The sequence below is a fragment of the Bufo gargarizans genome, chromosome 1 (assembly GCF_014858855.1).
Source record: "Bufo gargarizans isolate SCDJY-AF-19 chromosome 1, ASM1485885v1, whole genome shotgun sequence".
NCBI classification, from domain to species: Eukaryota; Metazoa; Chordata; class Amphibia; order Anura; family Bufonidae; genus Bufo; species Bufo gargarizans.
In genome coordinates this window covers 213,271,912-213,287,533 of record NC_058080.1, presented here as the reverse complement: position 1 = coordinate 213,287,533, position 15,622 = coordinate 213,271,912, and the positions used below count along the sequence as shown (strand labels likewise).

General features: G+C 44.5%; 1 protein-coding gene across 2 annotated transcripts in view; it reads right to left on the bottom strand.

Annotated features, from left to right (window-relative positions):
• Nucleotides 1-15,622, bottom strand: part of PRSS12 (serine protease 12) — a 172,704-nt gene that overhangs the window by 103,870 nt on the left and 53,212 nt on the right. For both annotated transcript variants that reach the window (XM_044301247.1, XM_044301239.1), the window contains 2 exons: nt 8,843-9,021; nt 8,356-8,497 (listed from right to left, as the gene is read on the bottom strand). In XM_044301247.1, coding sequence (XP_044157182.1) covers nt 8,356-8,497; nt 8,843-9,021 — 321 coding nt within the window. The remainder of the gene's footprint in view (nt 1-8,355; nt 8,498-8,842; nt 9,022-15,622) is intronic.

Genomic DNA, 15,622 nt, shown 5'->3' with positions numbered 1-15,622 from the left:
CTTTCTGGCCGAGTCATGACTACCATCTTCTGTCATCGCACGGCTGAGGGTTTTCCCCATCCTCAGCCGTGACAGCAGGGTGGCGCAGGACACCACTCTTGAAGTCAGACCAGTGCGACCAGGTGGTCGGTTGGATTGCAGCAGATAATGCTTCCAGTCGGTTAAGCACCACCCTGTCTTCCACCAAGTCTTCCACCAAGTCCAGTCTTGATACTCCTTCCTCTTACCATGGAGAGTCTGGCCAAACAAGAAATCCCACACTCGGATATTCCGAGGACCTCTTTTCCTCGCCATTCCTCGATTTGGCCCTCTCGCCAAGCACGCTTGAAGAGGAACACATCTTGTGCCCTGATTCACAAATTCTTGAGCATCCACAGTTACAAGTCAAGTCAGGAGGATGAGCAGAGTGAGAAAGTGGAAGAGGAGGTGGTGGACGATGAAGTCACTGACCCCAACCTGGGAAGGTGGAAAGCCGAGCGAGGAAAGCAGTACAGAGGGGGAGGGATCTGCAGCACCGCAATAGGCTGGAAGAGGCAGTGGGGAGAAGGCGGACCACATCAAACAGCCATACCAATTGTAGTCGACGATACAATCGGGCTTGAGGACCGTTGACGCGGTACCTCGCACAGGGACAGGGGTAATGCCGTTACTGTGAATTGTGAACAGTACAAGGACATCCCTCTTGTCCTTATATCTGACCAGCAACAGGTTTCCACTGGTAAGGGCACGGGTCTCACCCCTGGGGAAAGGTACCTGGAGGGGGTGGATAGGGAAGCCGCATTGATTTTTCCGCATGGTCCCACAAGCGGACGTGGATCTGGCGGCGAGGGACTGGAACAAGGGGATACTAGTGTAAAAGTCATCCACGTACAGATGGTAACCTTTATCTAGCAGTGGGTGCATAAGGTCCCACACAAGTTTCCCGCTAAATTTTTGGAGGCCAATGTACCTGGAAGGGAGGTCGCGGTTGATGAGTCTCTCATTGCTTTCAAGGGGAGACTCATTTTCCGCCAGTATGTTCCCTCTAAGCAGTCGAGGTAGGGCGTGAAGCTGTACAAACTTTGTGAGAGTACCTCAAGGTACACATGAAACTTGCAAGTGTACCTTGAGGTACTCTCACAAGTGTTTGTACAGTTTCACGCCCTACCTCGCCTGCTTAGAGGGAACATACTGGCGGAAAATGAGTCTCCCCTTGAAAGCAATGAGAGACTCATCAACCGTCCAGGTACATAGGCCTCCAAAAATTTGGCCCCAAAATGATCGTGTACAGGCAGTCATAGGCAGGATCACCTTAGGGGTGACATGCTGCATTATCTGCATAATGCAGGCATTTCCGGATGGCCTCCAACCGGGTACGTGTCATGGTCGTACTGTAAAGTGGGGTCTGGTAGAAGACGTCCCCACTCCAGTTATGCCTGACACTAGGCTTTTTGACTAGGCCCATGTGCAGCACGAGGCCCCAAAACGTCCTCATCTCGGCTGCACTTACCGGAGTCCAGCCACCGGCCCTAGCCAAAAAGGAGCCCGGGTGTTGAGCAATGAACTGTTGGGCGAACAGGTTCGTTTGCTCCACCATCAGATTCACAAAGTGGTCACTGAAAAAAAGACTAAAATAGTCATATTCAGTGAAGCCCACTGTGGGAATCTGGATTCCTGGTTGACCAACAAAATCAGGAATCGCAGGCTCAAAATCCTCTGGGGTACACCATGCAAGTTCACCGGTAGGGGGCTCCGGTGGACTTAACTGGTGGGCTGGAAAACTAGTATGAGCCCCAGAGCTACTCGCACTAGTGTGGGCCACAGGGTTCCTAGCATGGCGGTCCCCTTGCACCTTGTCTACCTTGGGGCTCATCATCATCGCTAGATGATGAGGAGTAAGCGGATGACAAAAGGAAAGTGGGGTCATCCTCATCCTGACTGGAGCTCTCGGAGTCGGATGCAAGCTGGTCATATGCCTCCTCGGCCGAGAACATCCGACGGGCCATAGGGGAGTGTGTGTGCGCGTTTGTGTCTGCGTGCGTGGAAATCTTTATTTAGTGTGCGTGTGGGTGGGGGCACGGGTGTTTGCCGACTTTACCCTAAAACTAACAGAAAAAAAAGAAAAAAAAAACTAAATAAGAAAAGGCCAAAAAACTCGCTGATCAGCCATCCGAAGCTGATCAGCGTTGGGGTGTGCGATGCGCTAACAGTGGCCAGACGCTAAGAGTGCCGGCCACAGTCAGGGTACGCAGGAAAAAAAATGCGCCCCAAAAAGGGGCGGGGGGGGGGCAAGCTGCAGCACCCCTGGGAGGTCTAAGGTCACACAGTTGTGCTGTGGACCCCAGACACCCGATTAGGGTGATGCAACAAAAAACTTATTTTTTTTCCACTAAACTTTCCCTGAATATCCCTGCCTAACCTAACCTTTCCCTAACCTTTCCCTAAATACCTTTTAGTGCCAGATGGCACTGTGGAGGGTCAGAAGGGAGTGCTGGGGACAGATGGGGGTGCTGGTTCTGGAGATCGATGCTCCTCTCTCCTCGGCTCCTGGACACAGAAAGGAGGAGGAGAGGAGCGCTGCAATAATTTAAAGCGCCCGCCCGCACTGCAGCCAATCTGAGCCGATCCTGAGAGGTTATGTCACCATCACCTCTCAGGATCGCAGGATGGTGATTGGTGGTGTAAAGGTACGCCCTGTGTCCTTAAGTACCAGGACATCAGGGGGTACCTGTATGCCCTGTGTCCTTAAGAGGTTAAGGACGACGCTTTGCATGTGGAAGAGGTGGAAATGGGAGAAGACATTACACAGGGTGATAGCCAGACCACCCTCAGTTCGTCTTCTCAACGCGAATTGGACGATGAAGAGGAGGAGGAGGGGGGAGCACAAGACGGTTGCCTCCGCTACAGACTGTAGTACCCATGGAAGTTTAATTCCATCTGTTTAGCGTGGGTGGGCAGAAGAGGAGGAAGAGGATGAGAAGATTGAGAGTCATCCTCCTGATGATGACAGCGAAGTCTTGTCTGTTGGTACTCTGGCACACATGGCTGACTTCATGTTAGGCTGCCTTTGCACTGACCCAGAGTTTATACGCATTTTAGACAAAGTGGATTACTGGTTGTTCACCTTCTGGACCCCCGCTACAAAGAGAACTTCTAATCTATCATTCCTCTGGTGGAGAGGACGAGCAAAACGGTGCAATACCAGAAGATCCTTGTTGAAAAATTGCTCCAAAAATTACCATCTGACAACGCTGGCGGCAGAGTCCTTAGTTTCTTGGCCAACCGAGGAGGGGAGACAAGGGGAACCCACAGCAGTTCCAACAGAGGCAGGGCAACACTCTCCAAAGCCTGGGACAGTTTCATGACACCCCGCCAGCACCCTCACCCTGATGCGCGGCCTAGTGTCACAAGGAGGGAAACATTTTGGAAGATGGTGAAGGAGTACATAGCAGACCGTGTCACCGTCCTCAATGATCCCTCAGTGCCTTACAACTACTGGGTGTCCAAGCTGGACATGTGGCATGAACTGGCGCTCTACGCCTTGGAGGTGCTGGCCTGCCCTGCCGCCAGCGTTTTGTCTGAGCGGTTATTCAGTGCTGCTGGTGGCATTATAACAGATAAGCATATCGGCCTGTCAACTGAAAATGCTGACAGATTGACTCATAAAAATGAACAAGACCTGGATTGACCATGACTTCTCGACTTCACCAGAGGAAACACGATGAACATAAAGGCACTTTAAATGTGTTGTTTATAATGTACATATAATGTTTTACAGGGTCAGCTCACCAGCAGGGCCTCGCATATAATTTTTTTTATAGAGGGTCAGCTCACCAGCAGGCCCTCGCATATAATGTTCTACAGGGGCAGCTCATCACCAGCAGGCCCGCACCTAAAATCTTTTACAGGGTCAGCTCACCAGCAGGCCCTCGCATATAATTTTTTAGATGGTCAGCTCACCTGCAGGCCCGCACATAAAATCTTTTACAGGGTCACCTCACCAGCAGGCCCTCATATATAATTTTTTTTACAGGTTCAGCTCACCAGCAGGCCTTCACCTACAATCTTTTACAGGGTCAGCTCACCTGAAGGCCCTCGCATATAATTTTTTAGAGGGTCAGCTCACCTGCAGGCCCTCACCTACAACCTTTTACACAGTCAGCTTACCAGTAGGCTCTCACCTACAATCTTTTACAGGGTCAGCTCACCAGCAGGCCCTTGCATATAATGTTTTACAGGGACAGCTCACCATCAGGCCCTCGCATATAATTTTTTTACAGGTTCAGCTCACCAGCAGGCCCGCACTGAAAATCTTTTACAAGGTCAGCTCACCTGCAGACCAGCACCTAATTATACCTAATAGGTCATTTGCGCGCATGCGGCCTTGCTTGGATGTGGTAGCTGTAGCTGTTTCTCAGGCTCCCTGTCCGGAATCGAACACTGATTCCCCCTTACCCGGTTGTCACGCGGTAGGAGCTGAAAATAACATCGAAAGTTGATAGGGCAGACATCCGAATGGATCGTCGCCGTCATGGGGACGTGCGATCGGCCCAGGTTATCTAGAGTCACCAAAGTGGCAGCAGGCCCTCGCCCATAATGTTTTAGATGGTCAGATCAGCAGGCCCTTGCTCCAAATGTTCTTGAGGGTCACCAGCAGGCCATCAATTATAATTTTTCAAGGCTGTGTATGATGCCCTCCTTTATGTGTAACAAAGAGTGTATTGGAGTGCCAGTTCCTTGTAATTTTTGGCAGCCCTTTCACTTAGTGCATAGGCTTTATAAGTGTAGGAGTCCCACTACATGAAGAATTGTACCACAATGTGAATGAGGCCCTCCTTTATGTGATATACAGGTTGTATCGGATGCCTCTTCTTTGTAATTTTTGGCAGCACTTGCACTTTATATACAAGTAAATATACAGGAAAGAATGTTTCCTAACAATTTTTCATCGAAAATCGATTTTATCTTTGGTTTTGTGCTTTTTATTGTCAATCTGTAAAAGTGGCGTACTACTCGGACAACATTGTTCCCAGCAGCGACCTGGGAGTCCAAGATACATCCAAGCATCCTCCAACTGCTGTTCCCGAATTATTTCGGTGGTGTTTTCATCAATTTCTGACCTTTTCCTATGAACCAGGCACCCTCACATCTTCAGAGCAGGGGGTGCCTGGTTTAATGCTCGGGTTCTCCCATTGATTTCCATTTTGCTCATGTGCTTGGTAGAGCACCCTAACATCCCGATGTGTTTGGCCCGAGCCCCCGAGCACTATGGTGCTCGATCAACACTACTGATCACAGCATAACCCTCCACCCATTACTTGGGGGCCTGCACTAGCCACTTGTATATAATATCCCAGCACCTCCAGGGGTGTCTGACCATTACATTACCCATTTCCAGGATCATCTTGACAAACCTCCACTTGCAGCTCAGCTTTGCAGAGCACCAGTCTGCAGAGGAAGGCGCTAGGGCAATGGATAGAAGGGAGGATGGGAATGGTGGCTGCGGTGATGAGGATGGTTGTGGTGGCAATGAGGGTGGTTGTAGTTCTTATGGTGGCTAACCTCAGGCCTGATGTACAAAGGCTGGAGGGGCACAAGCCTTTAAACCCTGGACTTTGGCGTCTCCTGTCTGGTGGATGCTGGGGTGCTCTTGACGTCAAATTAATAGGTAGTGGGGAGTAAAGGGGGAGAGCAGGTGACCGGATTAGATGTGGAGACAAATGACTAGGCCGGTTTAGTTATAGTAAAATATAGTCTGTCTTTTACTGAATAGATGATGGGTGTGACAGGGTAAATACAAGCAGTATGCACAGTTATCAAGTATTTCACAGAGTAGGCTTTTCCAAAAAGCTGTGTATAAGAATGATTATAGTGGTGGTCCGCCCTGTGTCTCTTTCTGTAGGTACATGCAACCTTCCTAAATAAACAAAGATGTTCAATCACTCTCAATATTTTTCTGCAATGCCCAACTGCAATATCCAGTCCTAGATAGGATGGCCAGTCAGTCTCAGTAGCGTGGCAGGTGCCAGAAGCAATATAACCCAAACCATATGCAGTAAAATCTAAAGCCATAGGCATGCTTACCTTTAATGTCTTCCTCCAAATACTGCCCCTTTATGGTTCTCAAGCTCTTGGAATAATTTGATGCTTCTTTCCTCCAGAGGCTGGTTTTTAGCAAACTTGCTTTTTTGGCCACCTTCACTCACAGGGATGGTGCTTCACATTACCTTGCTTTCCCTCACTCACAGCAGACTCATTCTCCAAATATCTTTACTTCTTGGGGTTATCAATCCTAGTATGGTGCTCAACTTGTTGGGCACTTGAACAACAGCTCCAGCACGTGTGACACTTGCTCCAGACAATAAGTAGCCACTGGTTATTTTTCAGCAGTCTCTCATACTAACCAGCTTCTGCAACTCTCTCACAATTTCCAAGTTACCCCTCTGAAAACTTGCAGCTCTAGAACCTGTCTCACGCTACCTCCTACTCCACCTTTACATGGTGGTTCCACAGGCTCTACACCTCCTCAGTCTCCCAGTGAATCATTTGGCTTTTTTCTCTCCCACAGCCCACCAGCGCCTCAGTGGGTCTCTAGAACCAGATCTCCAACCATTTTCGCAGCAGCTCTCACTGTCATTCATGCACATGCTGCACACATTTCACCCCAACTACAGACACTCCAGTATCAAGAACCACAAGGTCTGCCATTAACTCAGCGCACGGCACCATATAATTACCATTAGATGTCTGAAGACTGACATACTTGAACATTTACATGATATTTCTAATCCAAAATAATGCAATATTTCTAATGCATCTTTCTATTTTAATTCAGTACATGCAGGCAATGTTGATACTTTCAGGGTTATGGGTATTAAAAAAGTAAACAGATCAGTACAGTGTGGCGACCATAAGAAAGCCTTAATGTTGCATGAAGCGTTTTGGAATTTGTAGTGTGGATCTTGGGTGTCCACGAGTCTCAATTTACAATGGGAGATTACATTACTGACACAATTTTCTTTGTTTTTCTTTGTCAGTGTTCACAGTGTAGTCACATCTTTAGTGTGCTTTGATGCATTGCTGTGCGTTTTTCTTCTTTGTCAGTATTCACACTGTAGTTGTGTTTTTTGTGTGTCTTTTGTCTTTCTCAGTGTTCACTCTGTAGTGTTTTTGTAGCATTTTTGTGTGTCTTTTGTATTTGTCAGCGTTCACACTGTAGTTGTGCTTTATGTGTGTTTTTGTTTTTTGTATATTTGTCAGTGTTCACACTGTACTTCCATTTTTTGTGTGTTTTTGGTGCATTGTTGTGTTTTTTTGTCTTTGTCAGTGTTCAAATTGCAATTTTTGCGCATTTTTGGTTTTTTTTTATTATTATTTCAGGTAGCTTTCAAATGTCAGTATTTGGACATTAGTGCCATGAAATATATTACCTTGGGTATGTTGAATGGTATATTTCTTGACTGGTGAATCTTATTTGGTCTGATCATTTGTACAATTTAATTATGTAAAGAATGTTTTGTACAAAGGTTGTTTTTATTATATTTGATATTGTAATATAGATCACACCATAATATGGATAATTGGGTCCTACTGTAGAAAAAAGGCTGGTTTAAAGTTGATCATGTTATTGGCTCTTAGAGTCTTTTTAACCATCTTCACAGCCACAATGCTATGACTCCAATTCTAAACACGTAAGCATTGGTGCTCTCCTCTTGCCACTGGATTATTTCAAACCTTATGTGATTTAATAAAGTATTGGAGATTTTACCTGCCTGTGGAGCTAGACATTCTTGGATTGGATCCTGTGCTGCTTTTCTGGAGGGGTGGTCCACTTGTAAACTGGTTGTTCTTTTTAGTACTACACCATATAATGACCCTATCTAACTGGCACCTCATCCTCTTGCAGTATGGCATGCAGGAATGCCAACTCTTTTGTCATCAACTAACACAGTAATGTTGACACTGTTGAGACAAAGACCCACCAGCTCTGTGGGCCGGGGGAGTGACCAGACTCTAAGGGTACTTGACGGTAACAATAAAGTACATATTTAGGCAACATGCACACAACCGTATGTGTTTTGCGGTATGCCATCTTTTTTTTTTTTTCGGATCCATTGTAACAATGCCTAAAACGAACAAGAATAGGACATGTTCTATTTTTTTTGTGGGGCTACGGAACAGACATACTGATGTGGACTGCACACAGTGTGCTGTCCGCATTTTTTGGGGACCCATTGAAATAAATGTGTCCACATCCTATCCGCAAAAAAAAACTGAGCGGACACGGAAACAAACAACGTTCGTGTGCATGTAGTCTTATATGTATATTTGTTATGGCTGTGTTCTAGTTGATAGTATACATTAAATGATTCTTACTTATATCCCAGTTGATGGCATACAACTTGTGTATTCAGCTCTGTCCACCCATCATCACATATCGTCCCCCACTGTGAATTGTGGAACACTTCCAGGCGTCCTTCAAAGTTCCCTTTACCCCCTGCTAGTCTAATGGCGCCATCTGTATGAAAAACATATAGACAGGCAGTATTATTCTCAGGACATTGTACACACGCCATAGAACCTAAAACAATACACTAACTATCCAATTCTGTACGTTGTAATTTAGTTCAATGACAATCAGGAGAATTATAGCAATAGCAATTTTCCCAACAACTCCAGGTCTTCTAAAACAACTTGAGCAGACTAGGTGCATTGTTTCATGGTGTCTTCATGTCCTAGAAGGCAGTGCACAAGCTAGAAATTCCATATTGCCTTTGAACTCTTTGTGAGATGTGACAGTTGTTTTGTAAGGTCTGTAGCCTGAAAGATATATGAAGAAAAGCATAGCCAATATATTTGATACCTGCAATTGGTGTACAGGAAACGCCTGCGTCTTCCTTGTGTCCACAGTTGTGCTCCCCCCATGAACTTCGTTGACACTCCTCTATAGACAGCTCATTTCCCGTGCACTGTACCTCATCCAGAAGAATTTGACCTGTTCCTTCTCCAAAATGAGCCTGACTCCAGGCTTTAGCAAAACCCCTGTATATAACATTCAAAGTAAAAGTTATTTATTATCAGTGGCAAACAGTAAAAATTAAAAAAAAAATTAGCAAATAATGTTCACCTGATACATAGCATGGTTACCAAGACATTTTTATTCAGTTACCTGGCATAGCAGCTACTATAGGGCCCAATAACCAAAGGGGCCCATCTCAACTCAGAATTCAGTACAGTTAGTGATATACAGTTGCAAGAAGAAGTATGTGAACCCTTTGGAGTGATATGGATTTCTGCACAAATTTGTCATAAAATGTGATCTGATCTTTATCTAAGTCACAACAATAGACAATCACAGTCTGCTTAACTAATAACACACAAAGAATTAAGTGTTACCATGTTTTTATTTAAAACATTCACAGTGCAGGTGGAAAAAGTATGTGAACCCTTGGATTTAATAACTGGTTGAACCTCCTTTGGCAGCAATAACTTCAACCAAACGTTTCCTGTAGTCGCAGACCAGACGTGCACAACAGTCAGGAGTAATTCTTGACCATTCCTTTTTACAGAACTGTTTCAGTTCAGCAATATTCTTGGGATGTCTGGTGTGAATCGCTTTCTTGAGGTCATGCCACAGCATCTCAATCAGGTTGAGGTCAGGACTCTGACTGGGCCACTTCATAAGGCGTATTTTCTTCTGTTTAGGCCATTCTGTTGTTGATTTACTTCTATGCTTTGGGTCGTTGTCCTGTTGCAACATCCATATTCTGTTGAGCTTCAGCTGGTGGACAGATGGCCTTAAGTTCTCCTGCAAAATGTCTTGATAAAACTTGGGAATTCATTTTTCCTTTGATGATAGCAATCCGTCCAGGCCCTGACGCAGCAAAGCAGCCCCAAACCATGATGCCCCCACAACCATACTTCACAGTTGGGATGAGGTTTTGATGTTGGTGTGCTGTGCCTCTTTTTCTCCACACATAGTGTCAACTTTGGTTTCAGCTGTCCACAGAATAATTTGCCAGTACTGCTGTGGAACATCCGAGTGCTCTTGTGCAAACTGTAAACATGCAGAAATGTTTTTTTTTTGTATAGCAGTGGCTTCCTCTGTGGTATCCTCCCATGAAATCCATTCTTGTTTAGTGTTTTACATATCATAGATTCTCTAACAGGGATGTTAGCATATGCCAGAGACTTTTGTAAGTCTTTAGCTGACACTCTAGGATTCTTCTTCACCTCATTGAGCAGTCTGCGCTGTGCTCTGCTCTTGCAGTCATTTTTACAGGACAGCTACTCTTAGGGAGAGTAGAAGCAGTGCTGAACTTTCTCCATTTATAGACAATTTGTCTTACCGTGGACTGATGAACAGCAAGGCTTTTGGAGATAATTTTATAACCCTTTCCAGCTTTATGCAAGTCAACAATTCTTAATCGTCGGTCTTCTTAAAGCTCTTTTGTGCGAGGCATCATTCACATCAGGCAATGCTTCTTGTGAAAAGCAAACCCAGAACTGGTGTGTGTTTTTTGTAGGGCAGCTGTAACCAACACCTCCAATCTCATCTCATTGATTGGACTCCAGTTGGCTAACACCTCACTCCAATTAGCTCTTGGAGATGTCATTAGTCTAGGGGGTCGCATACTTTTTCCACCTGCACTGTGAATGTTTACATGGTGTGTTCAATAAAAACATGGTAACGTTTAATTATTTGTGTATTATTAGTTTAAGCAGACTGTGATTGTCTATTGTTGTGACTTAGATGAAGATCAGATCACATTTTATGACCAATTTGTTCAGAAATCTATATCATTCCAAAGGGTTCACATACTTTTTCTTGCAACTGTATATAGACACTGCAAGATTGCATTTCTGTTTACATTATTTATGTGCTGTGACATCACTGATTTATTTTTTGTACATTGCCATTAGGGATGAGCGATTCGACTTCGGATGAAACATCCAAAGTCGATTCGCATAAAACTTCGGTCCAATAGTGTACGGAGAGAGCGCCGCGTACAGTATTAGAATGTATTGGCTCAGATGAGCCAAAGTTATTACTTTGCGAAGTCTCGCGTGACTTCGCGTAATAACTTCATAGATTACTTTTTACTGTAAAAAAAACATTTCCCGAACTCGGGAACCGAACCCGAGTTCAGGAAGTGTTTTTTTACAGTAAAAATTAATCTATGAAGTTATTACGCAAAGTCACGAGAGACTTCACGAAGTAATAACTTCGGCTCCGTACAGTATTGGACCGAAGTTTTATGCGAATTGACTTCGGATGTTTCATCCGAAGTCGATTCGCTCATCCCTAATTGTCATGTGTTTTATAATACTGTTGTAATATCACTGTGGGCCTTATTGCCGTACTGTGACATCACTGTGCACATATTGCCCACTTTGTGCATTATCCCTGTGTAATCTGGCTATCAACATAATCATAAGGTTCTCGTGTTCTGAACTTTGTTTGAAGGTGTTCATGGTGGAGTGCGGCCCTATTTCAAGTCTTGATATGCGGCCCCAGGGGTCCTAGTTATGCTCCTGTGTATACTGCAGTTACGTTATCTAACTTTTTTTATTTATTTATCATTTTAGCTGTTTACTATTATTTAACTAGTTTTGGTAAGTAAATCTCAATTATACAAATTTGTACTGTATGTGATCTATATAACACAAAATATGAATAGACATGACTTTACCAGTACTATGTAGGAAAAACGGTGTAATTTTCAGATAAACCATCTTTTCTTCTCGATTTTTGTCCCCTAATGTATTTATCTAAATCGACGTCCTGTGCTATATGCAAATTTGCCCACCTGTTGCAGCACAGACCCATCAGTCACACATCATCATGAGCAAAACAGCAACAGATGGACTCAACTTCAGTCTATTATGCTACTGCCTAGTCCTGTATGTAAATGATAAAGTTCATTATCTCATAATCATAGTTCATTTTCTCACCGACAATATTTTTGTGACAAATAGTTAAGAAAAGGATGTCATATGTTCTTCATTAAGCTCTGTCAAAATTGCAACAAAGCAGCAGCATAAATTCGAGAACACTTTGAACAATGTGGCTTTTCCAAAACTGGTGTAAGGTCACACATGGGGCAAACATCAAAATTTTGAAAGAATCATAATAATAATTTGTTTTAATGTGATTGGATCTTCTTATATGATTTTCTGATTAGATGCAATAAAAATGTTGTATTTATGTTGTATTTATGTCATAGTTTTATTTCGGCCGCCTCTCGGCATGTTTGCCGTGCTGCCGCCGGAACTCCGGCCTGCCCTCATTATAGCCAATGGGGCCGGAGCGGACCTCCGGCGGCACGCGTGCACTTGCGGCAGTACGGATCCGGCAGGCTGTTCACCCACCGGAACAGCCTGCCGGAGAATGCTGCCGCTAGTGTGGAGTTAGCCTTATTCAGCTATGTGTAGCATCTGCACAATGGGGAAGATCAGCTAGTTGTGTTGGTGAATTATCCACATTATTTCATGTTTTCCATAGTATGGGTTCAATTTCTGTAAATGCTGCTTTATGCATGTGTTGCCTTACATGTCTAATACAAATCATTGAACAGTATTATCTCCTATTAAGCATTCCATGAATTCATGTCATTGCTTTGGTACCAGTATGTGAACTGCCCATGTATGCTGTGTATAAGTATTTTTGGATAGGGCTGAGCTGCAATACTATGAAAAGTCCAATGTTTCTATAACACATGGCGACCCTTTCAGCCTTGCTAACCTCCTCAAAGGGGTTGTCTCACTTCAACAAATGTCATTTATCATGTAGAGACAGTTAATTCAAGGCACTTCCTAATGTATTGTGATTGTCCATATTGCTTCCTTTGCTGGCTAGACTCATTTTACCATCACATTATACACTTCCCCTTTCCATGGTTGACCACCCTTCAATCAAGCAGCGGTACCCATGCTTGCACACTATAGGAAAAAGGACTAGCCTATGTGTGATCCTATGGTCCCAGCCACCGGAGGGGCCAGTGATTTTTTCTATAGTGTGAAAGCAAGGCCACCGCTGCTGGATTGCAGGGTGGTCGTAACCATGTGCAGTGACCAGGATACGGGTACGCTGATGCCACTTATGCAGTGGGCCAGGATACAGATGGATAATAGTCTGTATTTGTTTGTGACGCCAATTGCAGCGTGCACAGGGAACTACCCCAGGGCCCCTCCAAGGTGTTACAATGCAAGTCCCAGATTAGGAATGCCAGAGTGGTGTAATGGCCTATAATGTCTCTATAGGGTGGTGATAATTGTGTCAACAGTGTCTCCTACCTGGGTACGGATAGACTCCTGGCTCCTGGCTCACTAGCAATAAATTTGAGTGTAGTGATAGTAGGAGTAATAGTGGAATTTGGCAGCAGAAAATGATGTCCAGACCTTTAGTTGAAGTTCAAACGTTTCTTTACTAAAGATATCTTGTATCCAAACAGTATACAGCTTTGGTCTCTGGTCCCAGCAGGTTTTAGCAATCATTGGCAGGAATAAATACTTCTTTACTTTAAATGTGAGCTTGCAGGATAAGTTTTTTGCTTGGTAGCTCTGTAATTGTGGCAGGAACTAATCTTCTGCGCTTTTCTGTACTTCTGCTGTATGGGGACAGACTAGTTGAGGAGGAATGGCTTCTCCTAGGTCTCTGGACTTAACTCACAGATGATTTGCAGGGGATGCTTTCTTCATGGAACTCTGGAGGTTGTAGTTAGTATTCTGCTTCTTAATCCAGCTGAGGCTGATGATGCTCAGACTGGGGATGTTATCAGGTCTCAGCCAAGACAAGATGCTTGCTGTCTTCCCTATGTAGGGGATCTCCTACACACACACACGCTACCCCTAACAGGGGGTGGGCTACACTACTTTTAACTTCCTTCTCCACCCATGCTGCAGGATGTGGAAACAGCCCACTCTCTTACAGAGGGGGAGCTAAGCTGGAATAATCCATTCCAGCTTAGCTATACTAAACTAGGACTAGTACCTTGCCAATGGAGTTGCTGCCACCTACTGGTAACCAGGCAAATTACAATAACAATTGTGTTTAACATGGTTTTATATGCACATTAGTGAAGACATAATATAAACTACATCAGATGGCAATATAAAAGCTCTTAGAAGATAGTAGCAGGGTAGAGGCGTGTAATAACACAACTCTGGGGTGTTACACATGGAAACGGGAAGTGTATAATGTGATGGAAACATTTGTCTAGCCAACAAAGGAAGCAATGGGAATAATAACAATACATTTGTAAATGCCTTGGATTAATTTTCTCTACATGATAAATGCCATTTGCTGAAGTGAGACAACCCCTTTAAATAAGGTTGTCTCACCATAGACAATAGGGGCATATCGCTAGTATATTGTCATGCCCGGCTCTGACTATGTGCGGAGGTCGGCCAGAATAGCAGCACGTCTTTAGTGTTTGTTTTGGAGTCGTGCTGGATCCGCCTCCAATCAGGTGCACTGGGTGGGGTCATTACTTTAAATGGCTCTCATTTCCAGTGCTCTGAGCGGGTTATAGAAATCAGTCTGGCCTAGGAAGCAAGCAAGCAAGGAAGGTTTTCTGTCCCAGCTCTGTTAAGATAAGTGTGGTTTCTGTTCTTGTTGTTTGCTGTTTTAGTTGTGTTGATATCTTCTCTCCCATCTAGGTTCTGTGCGAGCAGGCTGCTCCTATTTCCCCTTTTCACCATCTCAGGGAAGTTAGGGTGTATTAGCCTAGGCACAAGGACACAGCATTCCTACCACCAAGGTCTGCTTGTGGGCTGAGCAGTGCAGGGAGAGAGGTCAGGGATTAGCTAGGAGGTGACCCTTCCCCTGCTTCTCGCTCAGAGCCTGGTTGTTGGTTTTTCTGTGTGTCTGAGTGCTTGTCCACCGTGACATATATGTCCTCATTGTCTTATAGGTGTTAGTCCCACTGCTGGGACCTGCACCTATATCGAGAATGGAGCCCCGCAAGATTGTTGCCACTGAGGAAGGGGTAAGAGGTCCCCGAAACGCGTCTGGCGTGAACAGCTTATAACTCCCACCGGACTTAAGAAAGAGGCCTCGATAAGGACGATCATAAAAATCTGAAAATAATTTTCGAATAATTGGAGCGCTCCAAAGAGAATACTGATTTCTGCATCCAATCTTCGGCACAAGTTACCGCGATATTTCTGCTGTGAATTACAAGCTGGAACCCCGTTACAGATCACGTGACTTGCCGGCGTCTGTCTGAATGAGCGGGGGATATCAAACACAGCAGTGACTGTATCACCGGGTATGTAAAGCCGTTATTTTGGATATATTACGCCGCCACCTACTAAGGAGAAGGTAAGACCTGTTTGTTTCATATAGTGCATACCGCACTCTATTTGCTACTACTTACAATAATCAGGTCCGGACATTTAACAGCATATGAAACACAAGACTACTTACCCCCATTGAAGTCTGTTTGTTTGGTAGCAGGCCAGTTACAAACACAATACTATTCATTTATTTAAACCAAGCGCACCTCATCTTGATTACAGGAACAATATACTCCACTGTCTAAGAAAGACATCCCCCCTTTTATTTGTTTCAAAAAGAACTTGGATCATTGTTGCGTTCTGATCGCCTGTTTCAAATCACAGACCCTCATTTATTATTATT